The sequence below is a fragment of the Helianthus annuus genome, chromosome 14 (assembly GCF_002127325.2).
Source record: "Helianthus annuus cultivar XRQ/B chromosome 14, HanXRQr2.0-SUNRISE, whole genome shotgun sequence".
Lineage (NCBI taxonomy): Eukaryota > Viridiplantae > Streptophyta > Magnoliopsida > Asterales > Asteraceae > Helianthus > Helianthus annuus.
Window position 1 is genome coordinate 124668126 of NC_035446.2, and position 18303 is coordinate 124686428.

At 36.9% G+C, this 18303-nt stretch overlaps 1 protein-coding gene across 1 annotated transcript; it reads left to right on the plus strand.

Moving 5' to 3' along the window:
* The first annotated feature begins 13693 nt into the window (after nt 1-13693).
* On the plus strand, nt 13694-14143 carry LOC110907309. Its single transcript, XM_022152307.2, has one exon. It carries the CDS (start codon nt 13694-13696, stop codon nt 14141-14143), a length of 450 nt encoding a protein of 149 aa, XP_022007999.2.
* Nucleotides 14144-18303: the final 4160 nt, after the last annotated feature.

The following is an 18303-nucleotide window of genomic DNA, read 5'->3' on the forward strand; positions in this document are numbered from 1 at the left end:
TGTTACAAGTTAGGGGAAACATTGTTCCATATTATTACACAACTTAATTAACAAAATTACTCATTATAATGTTTTAAAAAAATAAAAAAATAAAGAAATATGGCAGCCCAATTCAGCAAAATTCAGCCCCATATAGTTGGGTTTTGTGGGCTAGTTTCAAGGTGTAACCCCTTCTAAACACTTCCAAAGCCCAACCCATTGAAACCCTAATTCTTCCCCCTATAAATACCACTTATAACCAGCCTCCCTACCACTTTTGCAACCCTAAAAACTCACAAAACATCCACCAAACCGTAGCTGAAAGCAAGGGTTCGAGTAGATTGACACCCCTTCACGAAAATGAGCATAACTCACTCAATTCTTATCCGATTCACTCGATTCTTTTTCCTACTTGCTTGTATAATCATGGGGTTCGATTCCTAGACTTCTCCTTGGAGAAATCAGACCTGGAAATGCCCCGAAATAGTCCATAAACTTTCTGTTTGTTTTTATGTTCATCAAAAACTTGTTTAAACCTATGCAACTTGTGTCTAACACATCTCATACCTATGTCCTAATGCTTACAACTTATCCCATGGTTGGTTAAGCTTAAAAACAAGGTTGAGACATTTAAAATCAGAGGATTAAACCTCATAAACTTGGTGTTTTGTTTAGGGTTTTTAACCCACAAGTCATGTCAAACTTTGTCTTTGATACATGAGTGATTATGGAACAACTTGGGTTGTCCAAACATACAATCCTCACATGATTTGATGATTTCTCTTAGTTAGTGTGTATATTTCTTATTCTTTATTGTATGTTCATGACCCTCCTTGGTTGTTTTTTTTACATCAAGTGTAGTGGTGAACACATAGAGGTGCCTAAATGGAAGACTTGATCTTCCTACCTCCTACATGACTTCTATGACATTTAGAGGTACCAAAATGAAGATTTTAATCTTCTACCTCATGCTTGAACTATTGGACATATATTATATAACCTAAATATATTATTCGAATAATCGAATCTTTGATGATGAACTAGTGTTCATATGTCGGGGTACTAGATTACATCATCCTAGACTATGATAACTTGTCACGATTCTAATGGAACCTTGTTCCATGAAAACATCTAAACTCCTTCGAGTTTCCTAGTGTCAAGAACAAGCATCATATGTACTAAATGATTATTTTCCATGTTATTCTCATGTCTTATTTTTATGTTGTTTTAAACACCGAATCTCGACTCTAAACATACTTGAACCTTAACCCTTATACATTCGGACTCTAAATCTCTACTCGTCAACAATTGGATAATCGGAAAACATATGCAAACTTTGTGAGTATACTCGTACTTTTCCCCTTTTTACTTTTACTACTTTTGGGGTGTAACATGTTTACCTAATGAAACTTACACATGAACTTTTGTCTAAACACATGAACATTCCTATAACATGCTTGTATATGTGATGGCTTGATACTTTAAATTTGGGTGATTCTTATGTGTTGAACTTATCATTAACTTCGTACGAGCCAAACCTTGACATATGTAGCGCTATAGGATTAACGACCCGCCTCTACTGAAACTTTGGTTATGTCATGAGCAAGTTGCGTTTTCTTGGTTTGATATGTTAGACACATGCCATGTTTAAATGTTTATCTTGAATCACATGCATGCTATGAGGAATTGTTCAAACTTATCTTTTGCTATGTACGTATCAAACTTGTATACTCGCCTTTGCTCTTGCATTGAACTTTATTTTAAACATGTTACAGGTTGAGGACGATGATGCTATGAAATGAAGTAGCGTTGATGCCTAGATACACATATAGACGTTAGGGTTTAAAATGTTGTATCAAAATTTTGTTATGTTATCATGTTGTTTTGTTAAACTTGTCGTATTTGAATTTCTTGTAATGTTGACTATTTGAAGTTATGAAATGAAATGAAATTTGGATTTTCTAAATATTGTAACAAATAGCGTTATGATGTCTCTAGCAATCTTCACACTTCGTCTCATCCCGATGTTTCCGCCATTGGTTGGGGTGTGACAAGAGTAATACGGTACGTGTTAGACTTATGTGTGTTTAATGCGATGACATGATGAATTACATGAGTGCATACGGATATGGGTATGGCTATATGAGTTGCGTTTGTTAGAAATGACTAATGACATGACCGTTAACATGTACAAATGAGTATGCTAATAAGAGCGTGATTTCAATGAAATGGAAGCATAGGAATCACGTCGAGACGAGCTCAAGCACGAGGTGTTAACGGGCCAAGAGGAGGCAAGAGATCGGGTACGAGCACGGACGCATAAGGTAAGTGATTCCGTAATCACTTCTTAGTTGTTATGTAAAGTTATATGCAACTTAATTAAATATGATAATTGAGGTCAAATAGGAATGAATTGTATGATGTCGATGAAGTATTAAACGGATCTTAGTTTTGATCCGAGTAAGGTATGTGTGATTAAGAATTGTAGCTAAGTAGTAGGATTGGTTACTTATGTAAGGAATTCCTTTGTTGTTAAGGATAGAGCGAAATTGACAATAACGCCCTTGATAGGTATATCGGGCAAACGACCTTAAAAATGTCTATTGGAAACAAGCGAATCGATTAGAGTAATGTTTTGGTCATGTGTGAAAGCGAAGAGTATGGTTTGGTATGTCATAAACCATTTAATGCGCAAATACCCATAAAGGGTCAAATAATTAGAAAATGATAATAAGCCGATAGGGTGTAAGATAAGAATTTCCTTAATCCGGATGTGGGATTTTAAGCTCACATGATAGAATGTGAATTTACAAGCATGTAGGAAGAAACGGGAGGTTAAACGGTTCAAAAGTTATGCGCGTTTTAGTGCATACGAACGATAAAACAATACAGCAGAAAACTGATGTTTCTGGAGGCCGTCGCCGACGCCCAAGGGGCCGTCGCTGATGCCCCCTGGAAACACCAGTTTTGCCAGACGCCTTAGTTACCTGTCTACGGGTGTTTCTGGCTACGGGTAATTGCAAGGCCCGTCGCCGACGCCCCTAGGGCCGTCGGCGACGGCCTCCCCAAGTCTCAAAAGCTGAAATCTTGTTATTTAAGTTGATTTATGTATGGTGGGCTTCGGTTTGTTATCCGTGGACTACGGTGGGATTACTAAACATGATTTTGATCGTTCCTTAGATGTTTATGGGCTATAAATCAAAGTTTAAGTCCCATGTAAATAACGTATGAGTACGTAAGAGGTATGCAAGATGTTGTACGTGCATGTAGATGCGTATTTATGTATGCATGAAGATATGTACGAGTGTATGCATGTATGTAAAGATGTAAGAAGGGTATGTCTGTATGCATATGTGTATTTATGTATGTATGAAGATATGTACGAGTGTATGCATGTATGTAAAGATGTAAGAAGGGTATGTCTGTATGCATATGTGTATTTATGTATGTATGAAGATATGTACGAGTGTATGCATGTATGTACAGATGTAGGAAGGGTATGTATGTATGTATATGTGGATTTATGTATGTATGAAGATATGTACGAGTGTATACATGTATGTAAAGCTGTAGGAAAGGTATGTACGTATGCAGATGTGTATGTATGTATGTATAAAGATATGTACGAGTGTATGCATGTATGTAAAAAGGTAGGAAAGGTATGTACGTATGCAGACGTGTATGTATGTATGTATGTATGTATGTATGAGGATATGTACGAGTGTATGCATGAATATAAAGCTGTAGGAAAGGTATGTACGTATGCAGATGTGTATGTATGTATGTATGTATGAAGATATGTACGAGTGTATACATGTATGTAAAGCTGTAGGAAAGGTATGTACGTATGCAGATGTGTATGTATGTATGTATAAAGATATGTACGAGTGTATGCATGTATGCAAAGGTGTAGTAAAGGTATGTACGTATGTAGTTGTGCATGTATATATGTATAAAGACATGTATGAGTGTATGCACGTATGTAAAGTTGTAGGAAGGGTATGTACATATGTAGATGTGTATGTAAGTATGTATGTATGCATGATTTAGATACGTTGAGTGTTAACGTTACTAATGGTATACCTTGAGAATGAAAAGTAATGCAGGTGCATTATTGAAGCCTCACCAAGAAATGGATACGCAGATGAAATGCTTAAAGTTTGAAAAATGACGAAATGTGAAGTGTATTTGAATGAATCTTGTTTATATAATCCGTGCTAATGTTATGAATATATGTGGTGAGTGCAGGTTGTACGGTTCAGGGGAGATTATAACAAGGGGTAGAGATCGAAGACCGAGTCACAAAATGGATTGTACGGGAATAATCGAGTATGTACTTTAGTAAACGGGAGTTATGCTTTTGTTTTGTAAAAGAGATATTTTTAAAACAAACTTTCAAGCAAGTCAAGACGTTTTTAATGAAAGAAATTTTATGGCACGAATTTCCGCTGCGACTCTTTATATAATACGTGTTAGAGTCTTACAAGTTGGTATCAGAGCCCTGGTTCGAGAGAATCAAGTACAAGAGGATAGGTACTTGAGCTCGAACCTGTGTGCTCTTATGACCAGAAACCCGTACAATCTGAGACTCGATCATGATCTAAAGGTAGAAATAAAGGTAAGTATGTGCTTAAGTATGTATGTTTGAAGGAAACTAACAATATGTTATGTATAAAGTAAGCATAATTGCTTGGAAAAGATGATCCGTGAAAGCGGTCTAGAACCGGCATCAAGGCAAGTGATAAGACAAATGAACCCCAGGTACGTAAATTCAACGTGTGGGCGTATGAAGTGGTATAATTAAGCAAGCGAAAGAAAATTATAAATGAAATAAAATAGTGACATGGCAATGAAGTTCTGAAAATGATACACGTGCCGAAACTTAATTCTTCGGACATAAGGTGTCGATTACACGAAGACACGAAACTAGTATGTGGAATGTGTACCTGGCCAGTACACAAGAAACATATGACGTTCGTGAGACCATGATAATTGATACAGGTATGTCCGTTAGAATTAAGTAGTAGGTGGACGTGAGGGTGAAGAGAAATGTAAAACTCTCAGAAGTCAAAGTATGAATGCTATGTTAGAATCCGCGAGACGGATTCGAAACATGAAAGAAGTTAAAGTATGAATGCTATGTTAGAATCCGCGAGACGGATTCGAAACATGAAAGAAGTTAAAGTATGAATGTTATGTTAGAATCCGCGAGACGGATTCGAAACATGAAAGAAGTTAAAGTATGAATGCTATGTTAGAATCCGCGAGACGGATTCGAAACATGAAAGAAGTTAAAGTATGAATGCTATGTTAGAATCCGCGAGACGGATTCGAAACATGAAAGAAGTTAAAGTATGAATGCTAAGTTAGAATCCGCGAGACGGATTCGAAACATGAAAGAAGTTAAAGTATGAATGCTATGTTAGAATCTGCGAGACGGATTCGAAACATGAAAGAAGTTAAAGTATGAATGATGTGTTAGAATCCGCGAGATGGATTCGAAGCATGAAAGGAATAAAGTACGAATTACCTGTTTGAATTCGCGAGGCGGATTCAACACATGTAAGGAAGAAAAAGTATGAATGATATGTTTGAAACCGATAGATGGATTTAAACATAGAAGGAATGAAGGGTATGGATGTTACGTTTAAATATGTGGGACGGATTTAAAACATAAAAAGGATGTAATGAATACCTTTATAAGTAAGCATTAATATAGGTTTGAATATATAGGAACGATGAACTATTACTAACCGGTCAAGGAAATGAGAAGGTTACGTGGAAGTATGGCATGGAAAGTATAGATTTGTTAAGAAAAAGTCAAACATAGATATGTGTATAAACGGAAGTGAGAAAGGTTTCGGGGACGAAACCTTGTTTAAGGGGGGTAGACTTGTAACACCCCAAAACCCGAATGTTTATAATTATCGTATGTCCCATATGATTTAACATGAAATAAATGACTAGGCTATTTAACCTAGTTAAGTGTGTGGTTAGAAGTATGAAAAGACAAGAGTTTTGCCAATATTATGAGTAAGTGATAAACATGAGGGACCAAAGTTGAAAAAGGGGAAAGTTATGTTTAAAAACAAAACAAACACACACACAACACACACATCGTGTGTGTTTTAGATCGATCAGGGGAACTCCCCATGAACCAAACCCTAGTTCTAACATAATCATCAAATTGAGGAGTCAAACGAAGCTCAAATTCATAACCGAGCATTGATTAATGATCACCTTCACAAGGGGATCGCAAGGTATGTCTTAAAAGTTAGTTTGGTGATTATGCATGAAGCGGGTTATGATGTAAATCACGAATTTGTATGAAATTGAGCATGAGTATGTGTTAGAATCATCATTTGGAACATGGATTATGCATGAATTAGGTTACTTTGATGTTTAAGGGTGAAACCCATTAGTTATGGTGAGAATGATGATTTGAATCATCATCCATGTCTAATTCTTGTTGAATGTTGATGTATTTTGATTTGTATGATGGATTCTTGTTAGAGGAATTGAAAGAAATGTGATAGTAGTATGTTTGATGTTTATGCATGTATGATTCATGTTGATTAGAAGGAAGAAATTGATGAATTATGTATGAGATTTGAAGGATATGCATGAACTAGTTGTACACTATGCTTAGGAGGTAGTACACACATCAAAAGCATGAAGAAATTATGAAGAACTTAAGATTAGATCACTTGTAAGTGATTAGAAAAATAGTTATGAAGTGGGTTTTGACGATATGATAAAAGTGATAATATGTTCATATTATTGATGTTTGAAATCGTTTATATGTGTGAATGTTTAAAGAAATTTGATAAGAAATGATGAATTGTTGTTAGATGAATTGAATAAAATGTGATGATAATATGTTTGATGTTTAATTTTAAATACCACATGTTGATTAGTAGAAGGATTTGATGAACTATGTATGAATTTAGAAGATTGTGCATGAATTAGTTGTACGTTATGCTTAAAAGGTGGTACGCACACCAATCGTATGATAAAATGTATATATTGTCGTCCGTATAGTCGATTATGATGTTACGGGTATATAATGATAAGTCGAATGTTAAATTAAATGAACCGTTGACTTCTAAAAGTCAACTGGGTATATGAAGAATGGTTAGACGTGTTGTCATAATTGTAAGATTAGAGTAAGTTATACGGTACGTGTTAGACTTATGTGTGTTTAATGCGATGACATGATGAATTACATGAGTGCATACGGATATGGGTATGGCTATATGAGTTGCGTTTGTTAGAAATGACTAATGACATAACCGTTAACATGTACAAATGAGTATGCTAATAAGAGCGTGATTTCGATGAAATGGAAGCATAGGAATCACGTCGAGACGAGCTCAAGCACGAGGTGTTAACGGGCCAAGAGGAGGCAAGAGATCGGGTACGAGCACGGACGCATAAGGTAAGTGATTCCGTAATCACTTCTTAGTTGTTATGTAAAGTTATATGCAACTTAATTATATATGATAATTGAGGTCAAATAGGAATGAATTGTATGATGTCGATGAAGTATTAAACGGATCTTAGTTTTGATCCGAGTAAGGTATGTGTGATTAAGAATTGTAGCTAAGTAGTAGGATTGGTTACTTATGTAAGGAACTCCTTTGTTGTTAAGGATAGAGCGAAATTGACAATAACGCCCTTGATAGGTATATCGGGCAAACGACTTTAAAAATGTCTATTGGAAACAAGCGAATCGATTAGAGTAATGTTTTGGTCATGTGTGAAAGCGAAGAGTATGGTTTGGTATGTCATAAACCATTTAATGCGCAAATACCCATAACGGGTCAAATAATTAGAAAATGATAATAAGCCGATAGGGTGTAAGATAAGAATTTCCTTAATCCGGATGTGGGATTTTAAGCTCACATGATAGAATGTGAATTTACAAGCATGTAGGAAGAAACGGGAGGTTAAACAGGTAAACGGTTCAAAAGTTATGCGCGTTTTAGTGCATACGAACGATAAAACAATACAGCAGAAAACTGATGTTTCTGGAGGCCGTCGCCGACGCCCTAGGGGCCGTCACCGACGCCACCTGGAAACACCAGTTTTGCCAGACGCCTTAGTTACCAGTCTACGGGTGTTTCTGGCTACGGGTAATTGCAAGGCCCGTCGCCGACGCCCCTAGGGCCGTCGGCGACGGCCTCCCCAAGTCTCAAAAGCTGAAATCTTGTTATTTAAGTTGATTTATGTATCGTGGGCTTCGGTTTGTTATCCGTGGACTACGGTGGGCTTACTAAACATGATTTTGATCGTTCCTTAGATGTTTATGGGCTATAAATCAAAGTTTAAGTCCCATGTAAATAACGTATGAGTACGTAAGAGGTATGCAAGATGTTGTACGTGCATGTAGATGCGTATTTATGTATGCATGAAGATATGTACGAGTGTATGCATGTATGTAAAGATGTAAGAAGGGTATGTCTGTATGCATATGTGTATTTATGTATGTATGAAGATATGTACGAGTGTATGCATGTATGTAAAGATGTAAGAAGGGTATGTCTGTATGCATATGTGTATTTATGTATGTATGAAGATATGTACGAGTGTATGCATGTATGTAAAGATGTAGGAAGGGTATGTATGTATGTATATGTGGATTTATGTATGTATGAAGATATGTACGAGTGTATACATGCATGTAAAGCTGTAGGAAAGGTATGTACGTATGCAGATGTGTATGTATGTATGTATAAAGATAGGTACGAGTGTATGCATGTATGTAAAGAGGTAGGAAAGGTATGTACGTATGCAGACGTGTATGTATGTATGTATGTATGTATGTATGTATGAGGATATGTACGAGTGTATGCATGAATGTAAAGCTGTAGGAAAGGTATGTACGTATGCAGATGTGTATGTATGTATGTTTGAAGATATGTACGAGTGTATACATGTATGTAAAGCTGTAGGAAAGGTATGTACGTATGCAGATGTGTATGTATGTATGTATAAAGATATGTACGAGTGTATGCATGTATGTAAAGGTGTAGTAAAGGTATGTACGTATGTAGTTGTGCATGTATATATGTATAAAGAAATGTATGAGTGTATGCACGTATGTAAAGTTGTAGGAAGGGTATGTACATATGTAGATGTGTATGTAAGTATGTATGTATGCATGATTTAGATACGTTGAGTGTTAACGTTACTAATGGTATACCTTGAGAATGAAAAGTAATGCAGGTGCATTATTGAAGCCTCACCAAGAAATGGATACGCAGATGAAATGCTTAAAGTTTGAAAAATGACGAAATGTGATGTGTATTTGAATGAATCTTGTTTATATAATACGTGCTAATGTTATGAATATATGTGGTGAGTGCAGGTTGTACGGTTCAGGGGAGATTATAACAAGGGGTAGAGATCGAAGACCGAGTCACAAAATGGATTGTACGGGAATAATCGAGTATGTACTTTAGTAAACGGGAGTTATGCTTTTGTTTTGTAAAAGAGATATTTTTAAAACAAACTTTCAAGCAAGTCAAGACGTTTTTAATGAAAGAAATTTTATGGCACGAATTTACGCTGCGACTTTTTATATAATACGTGTTAGAGTCTTACATCACAACCCCTTGATTTTATCCATTGTGATTTATGGGGACCTTCTCCAGTTTTATCCTTTGTTAATTACAAGTATTATGTTGCCTTTATTGATGATCACTCACGCTATATTGGTTATATCCTTTGAAATTAAAATCGGATTTCTATAATGTTTTAGTGGTATTTATGAAGTTTATTGAAACACAGTTTTCTAGAAAGATTAAAACTTTCCAAAGTGATGGTGGTACCGAATTTGTGAATCACAAGGTGCGGTGTTTATTTGAATAAAGTGGAACTTTTCATCGTTTGTCGTGTCCGTACACTCCACAACAAAACGGACGGGGGGAACGTAAACATCGACATATTGTCGAAAGAGGTTTGGCTATGCTCTTTAATGCTAAACTTCCACCCACATTTTGGGTTGATACTTTTTCATTTGCGGGTTATCAATCGGCTTTCGTCTCCTACACTTTAAGGAAAATTGCACTTTGAGATTCTTTACCATCAAACACCAAACTATAATATTTTTTGGGCATTTGGATGTCGTGTATTCCCCTATCTTCGGGATTACTCGGCGCATAAACTCGCCCAATGGAGCATACCATGTATTTTCCTTGGTTATAATCCCACTTACAAAGGCTATCGATGCTTTGACTCTATTACATCTTGTGTATATATTACATGACATGCCAAGTTTAATGAGATGGTTTTTCCTTTCCTTGGTGATAATGATAACACCCCTCTTGACATTCTTTAACTGATTACATTTGATGATCCCTCATTAGCCCATTCTCCTACACCTACACACAAACCTACACCTTCCCAACCCAACCTAACCCAACCCAACCAACACAAACCGCTAAACACTGTTCTTCCATGTGATTTTTTCATGGACATTTTGTCATCCCATTCTTCGCCCGCACCAACCTAAACCCCACTTGATCCAACCCCTCACGAAGGACATAAAGGATGGATGGAAGGCGACAATAGTGATGGGGGTTTATAACGGGGAATGAAACCATCTCGAGAGAACGATTATTGTGACCTTTATGAACAAAGATGAAGGGAACAAGTATTCTAACTTAGAGAGTTAGTATGAGTTTAGACAAGAGTTTCGATAACCGCATCAAAAGAGGAGAGAGCGCGCTCAACTTTCATGAACTGCTAAGAAAGTAGTTTTTTTTTTCACTTTTGACGATCAAGATCAAAAGATGATTAGTTTACATGCTGAGGTTGTCCTAAAAGTTGGTTGCATTATTTGTTGTCAATATAAGATATAATTAGTTAAATGATAACTATGAACATATAACTAAAATATTTAATATTACATTGAAGTTACAAAAGTAGTCTTATTCTTGACCAAATCAACACTTACAACAAATGGGAAAATGAGGGCATGGATGTTCGTTAAAGCCAATGATCTTCTGATGCATTGGTAGCCCCATGACTTTCTAAAGTCGGGGTCATGGATCGGAGTCTCACATGGAGCAAAACTGCTCTAGGTTAAGCCATGGGTTTTACTAACAGTGTGCCTTTCGGGCGATGTGTTTCCTCTGTAATGGTGTCTGGCAAGGTCAATAGCGTGTTTTATCATTGGGTATACCTGGGTGATCAGGCTTTCGTTGATCGTTTAAAAAAATGTTCATTGAAGTTGACCATTCACTCACCAAATACCGACTATTATCGAGCTCATTCAATTAGAGTTAATCAATTATTTTGTATAGAATTTTGGGCTCACACATGTATATTCGTATCGATGTGTGTTTATATTAGTGTGCTTGTATGTAAATCTGTGACTTGATAATTGATTAAGGGGCTGTTTGGTAGCCTCTGAATGGTCATTAAGAGGCTACCTCTTAATGGAAACATTAAGAATTTTATAAATGAGAAGTTAGAAAAATGTGACATGTGATGATTTACCATTCAAAGGTTAACTCTTAACCATTCAGACTTGAGGTTACCTCTTATTCATTCAGAGGTTTTAAATCATTAAGAGATAGCATCTGAATGATCATTAAGGCTATAAGAGCATTCACAATGGTTTTCCTGTATATTTGTGAGTGAGTTATATTATAAAAAATAGTTCTGAGTGGACATTATAGAAAACGTTATTGTTTATCCGGATATTTACGAAAACACTGTTCAACCCTATATTGAAAGTGGTTGTGAGTGAAGGAGAAAGAAAACAAATAATGATAAAATTATAAAAAATATTATTTAATTTAAAAAAGAAGAGACAGAAAGTAGAGATTTTAGTGTAATTATAGGAATATGGACAAGGAATTTAATGTGAACGAGCATTCCACATTGAATTTTTTATTCTCATTCCTATAGTTACACTAAAATTACTATTTTTTTAATCTTTTTTTTTTAAATTAAATAATATTTTTATAACTTTATTGTTACATTTTCTCTTTCCTTCACTCATAACAACTTTCAAAAATATTAAAAAATTTATAGTGGGTACAATATTTCCCGTATAATTACAGATGAACAATACCATTTTTTATCTCCTCTCGTATAGAGGGTACAATATTTCACGTATATTTACAAATTAACCCATTATAATTTAATAAATGTTATAATAATTCCGTAAGTTGAATTGTCAAACTCACGTCTCAGCAAGTTACCACTCGATATGCACTTGTACTTGGTCAACATAATATTATTAATAGAGTTATTATGATAATAATTTTATTAAGACTTTGTTGTTTACTTGTTTATTCTCTTTATTCCCGTATAATTACAGATGAACAATACCATTTCTAATCACACAAATCCAGCTAATTGAAGCCCTAATCATGACTATTACTCATGCATGTTAGTGATTTCTTGATCATCTAGGCCTACTAAAGCTTAGGGTAAGAAGAATTTGATATTTTGATGATCTTGAATATATTGGGTTTCAAGAAAATTCATGAGTTTATATGGAATTAGGATGATATTGAACTAAGATCACCATTTAGAACATGACGAATGCTTAAAAATGACTAAATCAATGTTGGAAGTAAAAACCCACTTAGAGTAGAATGGGTGTGAGTTGTTATGTGGAATTTTGTGTAAAACTGTATGAGAATTATGTATGATGATTGTTCATATTGATAAATTGTTAGTTAGAATTGCATTAGAAGAAAAGTTATGTGAAATTCTATTGAATTTGATGTTCTTGATGATATTGACATGAATTGGCCATGTTATGCAAATGATACTTGTACACTATGCTTAATTAATGGTACGCATACCAAGTGTTTGTCAAAATGCTTGAATGAAATGATCACATGTTAATACAATAATAGCTGGCGTACATAAATTAATAGCTGGCATATATTTTTGTATAGTGATCTGTTATATATAGTAATGATTTATAGGAAATTAATAGAGATCTCATTGTATCAGTATTTATACTATCGTTTGTAATGAATAGAAGGCATCTTGAATACCAATTCTTACATGGTATCAGCCTTCCCTCGATCCTCCTCAACCTAACCCTAATTTCAGCCGACTGTCTCTTTTGTTTTCCTCTATCAATAAGGCCCTGCTCCCTTGTTAACAAGGTCCTGTTCCCTTATCAACAAGGTCCTGCTCCCTTGTTAACAAGGCCCTGTTTAATTCCCTCTCACCCTGGTTACTTTCTGCGGCTGTTTCTTTTCTGTTGCCACCTTCCGCCCCATCTCCTCTCTCCAATGGACAACAAACTTCATCCTGCTATGACAGTGTCCAATGTCAAAAACCTCGTACCCATAACCCTAGAAGCTGACGCTGCTCATTACACCACTTGGGCAGAACTCTTTCAGAACTCTACAAAGCATACCAGGTTTATGATCACTTGCAACCCAGAAAGAAAATACCAGCCTCTGCCTCCTCTTCTGATGCTGACAAGGCTAAGGACGCTACTCCTTCAGAACCTTCTCCTAATGATGAAGCCCTCTGGTCTCGTCTCGATGCCATTGTCAAACAGTGGATCTATGGCACCATATCCACTGACCTCCTACACACCATCCTCATTCCAGGCCAAATAGCCTACAATGCCTGGACCACCCTGGCTAACCTCTTTCAAGACAACAAAAACACAAGGTCTGTCTTCCTTCAGCAGGAGTTTTCCAATGTCCGCCTAGAGAACTTTCCAAACATGTCGGCCTACTGTCAACAGGTTAAACTCCTGTCCGATCAGCTTACTAGTGTGGGGGCCCCGGTTGACAATCAGAGACTTGTTCTTCAACTTTTAACCAGTCTTACCGAACAGTACGACGGGATTTCAATGATCCTACAGAATAGGGATCCTCTGCCTGATTTTAATGAAGCACGTTCATGTCTCACGACGGAGGAAAGTAAGAAGAAACATCAGGTTGCTCAAGCTGCCCATTCCTCCGCCACTGCACTTGCGGCTGTCACAACCAGCCCTTCACCATCTGACAACAACGCCAATCCTCCTTCTGATCGTAATCGTGGATGGGGTCGTAGCCGTGGACGTGGCAGGGGGCGTGGCCCCAATGATCGCGGGGCTGGGGGTACAATGCTCAACACCCGTACATTGTGTTTCCGCAGGGCTGGGCATCGAATCAGTGGGCTGGCCTTATGAATAATCAGGCCCAACAATGGGCAGCAGCAAACACGAGTCCACCATGCCCTTATCTATCTACACCATGGCCCAATACGGGTGCAGGATTGCTTCGCCCAGCGCCGTCTCAGGCCTACACTGCAGGACCAGTTCCAACCGACATCGCTCAGGCCCTTTACACTTTATCTCTCAATCAACCAGACCCGGTCGGCATCATGGACACTAGAGCCACAGGTCACATGGCAAACCAGCAAGGTAACATTTCCCCGTCTGTTTTTAATAATGGCACTCCTAAACATATTATTGTCGGAAATGGCATGACCATTCCCGTTCTTGGACAGGGCAACACACCTTACCCCCCCCCCATTCCCACCACTTAAACTTAATAACGTTCTCTATGCCCCTCAATTAATTAAAAACCTTATTTCTGTGCGTCGTCTTACCACTGATAATCTAATATCTATTGAATTTGACCCATTCGGTTTTCTTGTGAAGGACCTCAAGACCAAGGCCCCTATCCTACGATGCAATAGCTCGGGTGATCTCTATCCTCTCACCACACCTCTTCAGAATCTCGCCTCCTCACCTTCCACATTTGCTGCTATCACCCAGGAACGTTGGCATCAACGACTTGGGCACCCGGGACAAAATTTATTGCATTCGTTAAAATCTTCTTCTAGTATTGATTATGGAAAACCTAGTTCCACTATTTGTCAACCATGTATTTTTGGCAAAAGTGTTAAATTACCCTTTCATGATTCCTTGAATAAAACTTCTTTACCATTTGACATTATTCATAGTGATTTATGGACATCACCTGTTCTTAGCACCGGTGGGCATCGTTATTATATATTGTTTCTTGATGACTTTACTAACTTTCTATGGACATACCCCATCAGTCACAAGTCACAAGTTTTCGAGATATTCACACGTTTTAACAATTACATAAATACCCAATTTGAGCGAAAAATAAAACAGTTTCAGTGCGACAACGGGAAAGAATATGCAAATAATAATTTTCAAAATTTTTGTCACAACAACGGCATGTACTTCCGTGTTTTTCCTGCCCTCACACCTCCTCCCAAAACGGAAAAGCGGAACGCAAAATCCGCACCATCAACAACATGCTACGCACTCTTCTCGCTCAATCTTCTCTCCCAACAAACTTCTGGCATCACGCGCTTGAAGTTGCCACCTACCTTCTTAATATTCTTCCAAGTAAAAACCACAAATTTCTCTCACCCACTTCTCTTCTTTATAACTGCCAACCCACCTACGAACACCTACGCATTTTTGGGTGCTTGTGTTATCCCATCCTCCCCTCTAACACAATGTTAAATAGTTAGAATTGGAAATTATTACTTACTAATTCGATCATATCAAGAACGAAACGAAAAAGAATGACATGAGATTAAAAAAGGTTGATTATGAATTGTAGGAAATAAGGAGGAAAGCTCAAGTCATTCAGGATCGCAAACGAAGAACGACAAAGGTAAGTTCTTACGCTTACAACTTTAGTAACGTATGATGTCTAGAATATGCTATTAAACTAGATTTGTAAATTGATATGTCAAGTGAGTTTATGTTATAGTTCACATCATGAATATGGGTCGAATGAGTAGAATATGTCACATGTCGACTTGTAGTCTTGATGTTAAACCAAGAATAAATTAATGCAAAGAGAATGATGATGAATCTCATAGAAAGATTGTTGGAAGGAATGCTCAAAGTAAACACCATCAAGTTCGAACTAAGATTTAACCTTAAAGTTCGGTTATAATAAAGTGGCTAATTGTTTGTTATGAATGTAGGCAAATCGTCTTGATTGTCGGCGCTACTTCGAATGGACACACCGATTTGTACGCTTCCCCAATATTGCTAGATAAGTGGGTCTAAACTTTTGTTAGAAGGTTTTCCGTTTATGATGGGTCTTTTGTAAATAATTTAACTTGGAAGGTTGTCGAAACTTTTGTTGTTTTTAAGACTATGTTAGTTGTTTAAGAATTTTTGGGATGTAAACTTTTAAGTAAATTATCTCGATTAGTGTACAATAAAGTTAATGAAAATCTTACAAGTTGATTATTCGACCCGTTTGGTTCTTTTGTCATTAAAGACATTTATGTGTTTAATAAGAATTCTTAGACCTTACAATATATATATGTTTAACTAAATGCATTTTGATAAAAAAATATGTTATTTATTAAAATCCAATGAAATACCCATGAAAATTTTATACGACCCAATCCAACTCACACCAGACCAAATCTATTATTATATAGCGATAGAAAACCGACACCTAAAAATTTTTGCCCCCAAGAAAAAATACACTAGTATATTTTCATTATCCAATCTTAACCATTGATTTACACTTGTGTATTGATAATCAATGGCTAGGATTAGTTTAATAGTGTTCACAATCAATGAGGTTGTTCACTAATGAACCTAACCCTATATGTGTGTGTGTGTGTATGTATATATATATATATATATATATAGGGTAAGGATAGTGTAAAAAGAGGGGTGGGGTGGGGTGGGGGGTTAGGTTTTTTTTAGGTTTTTTGGGGGTTTTAGTTTTTAGCATTTAGCTTGGGGGAGGGGGGGGTGGTTAGGGTTTTTTTTTTTTTTTTGGGGGGGGGGGTTAGGTTTTTTTTGGGGGGGGGGGTGGGGGTTAGGTTTTTTTTAGAGTTTTTTTTAGCTATTTTAGGTTGTGTTCACATTGGTTCTCGCGGTTCTCGCAATAAAGCTGGTTCTCGCATGAACCTTACCCTATATATATAGGGAGCCGCTAAAATAGGAACCACCTCCAGTTGTAAGAACCGCGAGAATCATTTTCAACCAATCAGATTTTGCCACTCAAAAGGTTATTTTGGTAATTTAACACCAAATGTCATTTCCCCACTCTCTCTCCTCATTTATAATTGTCAGAAGTTTTTTTTGTCCACCTTTTTAAAACTTTATCTCCTCTCTCCTCTTATTAAAGACCTTTCCCATCTCAATTCATTTCAAAATTTACAAACTCACATTTCTCTCTCTTCATATCTTCATCTCCGATGAAGATATCTTCAGCTTTTATCTAATGAAGATCATCATCTTCAGGCTTTATCCTAATGAAGATCACTGCTTGTTATGCTTCTTCTCTTTATCCTCCTCTATTGCTTCGCTGCCATGTCTTCCGATCTCGTTGCCTCCACCGCCACCGCCACCGCCAACGATACACAAGCACACCCACCCGGTGGTTCAGTTCTTCAGTGGTGGTGGAACCCGAAGAGAGAGAGACAAAGGTAGCGATTTTTTCTTTGTGTCTCTGTTTTGGGGGGTTTGTTTGATGTTTTTTGGTTATGTATTTTTGATGTTGTTTTGGTTCTGATCTTGACGTTTTTGGCGGCAGTGGCCGGTGAAGGGGGATTGTTGTGGTGGGTTAGGGGGTGATGTGTCGGCGGCGGCGGCAGAGGTGAATGATGGGTGGAGGGGTGGGGTGAGGTGAGGAGGGGTGTCTCTGTTTGGGGGGGGGGTTGTTTGATGTTTTTGGTTTAGTTCTGGACTTTTGTTTGATGTTTGAATGATGTTCTTGTGGGTTTGAATCTTTGTGGGTTTGTCTTGTGGGTTTGAATATGGGTTTGAATCTGGGTTTGAATCTTTGTGGGTTTGTCTTGTGGGTTTGAATCTTTGTGGGTTTGATTATGTTGAATTCTGTTGAATCTGTTGAATCTGGGGTTAAAACATCGGAGATAAAACTCTGTTTTTGATGCGGGGTTTGATTCTGTTGAATTTGTTTTTTGAATCTGTTTGAATATGTTTGAATCATGTTCTTGTTCCTTTTGAATGTTTAAATCGGTTGAATATGGTGCCTTATTTTGAATCGGCTGTGATGATGCAAAAAAAAAAAAAAAAATCTGACGATGGCGCGGCAAGGATGGCGGAGGGTAGGGTTTTGAACCTGCAACCCCACTTTGCAGCCTCTGAATATCGGAAAATCTGAGCCAAAACTTTGTTTTTTTCAAAAATCCTCTCGTTCTTTTGATTTTTTTTGAGGCGTCGATGATGATAACAAAGTATCTGAGACACATCCCGAGTGTGCAATTTTTTGGGTGCGTTAGTTTTTGCGTAAAAACGTTTTTGTAAAAAAAAAAAGTTAAACCGTAAACTTTTTAACGCAAAAACATAAAACGTAAAAAGTTTTT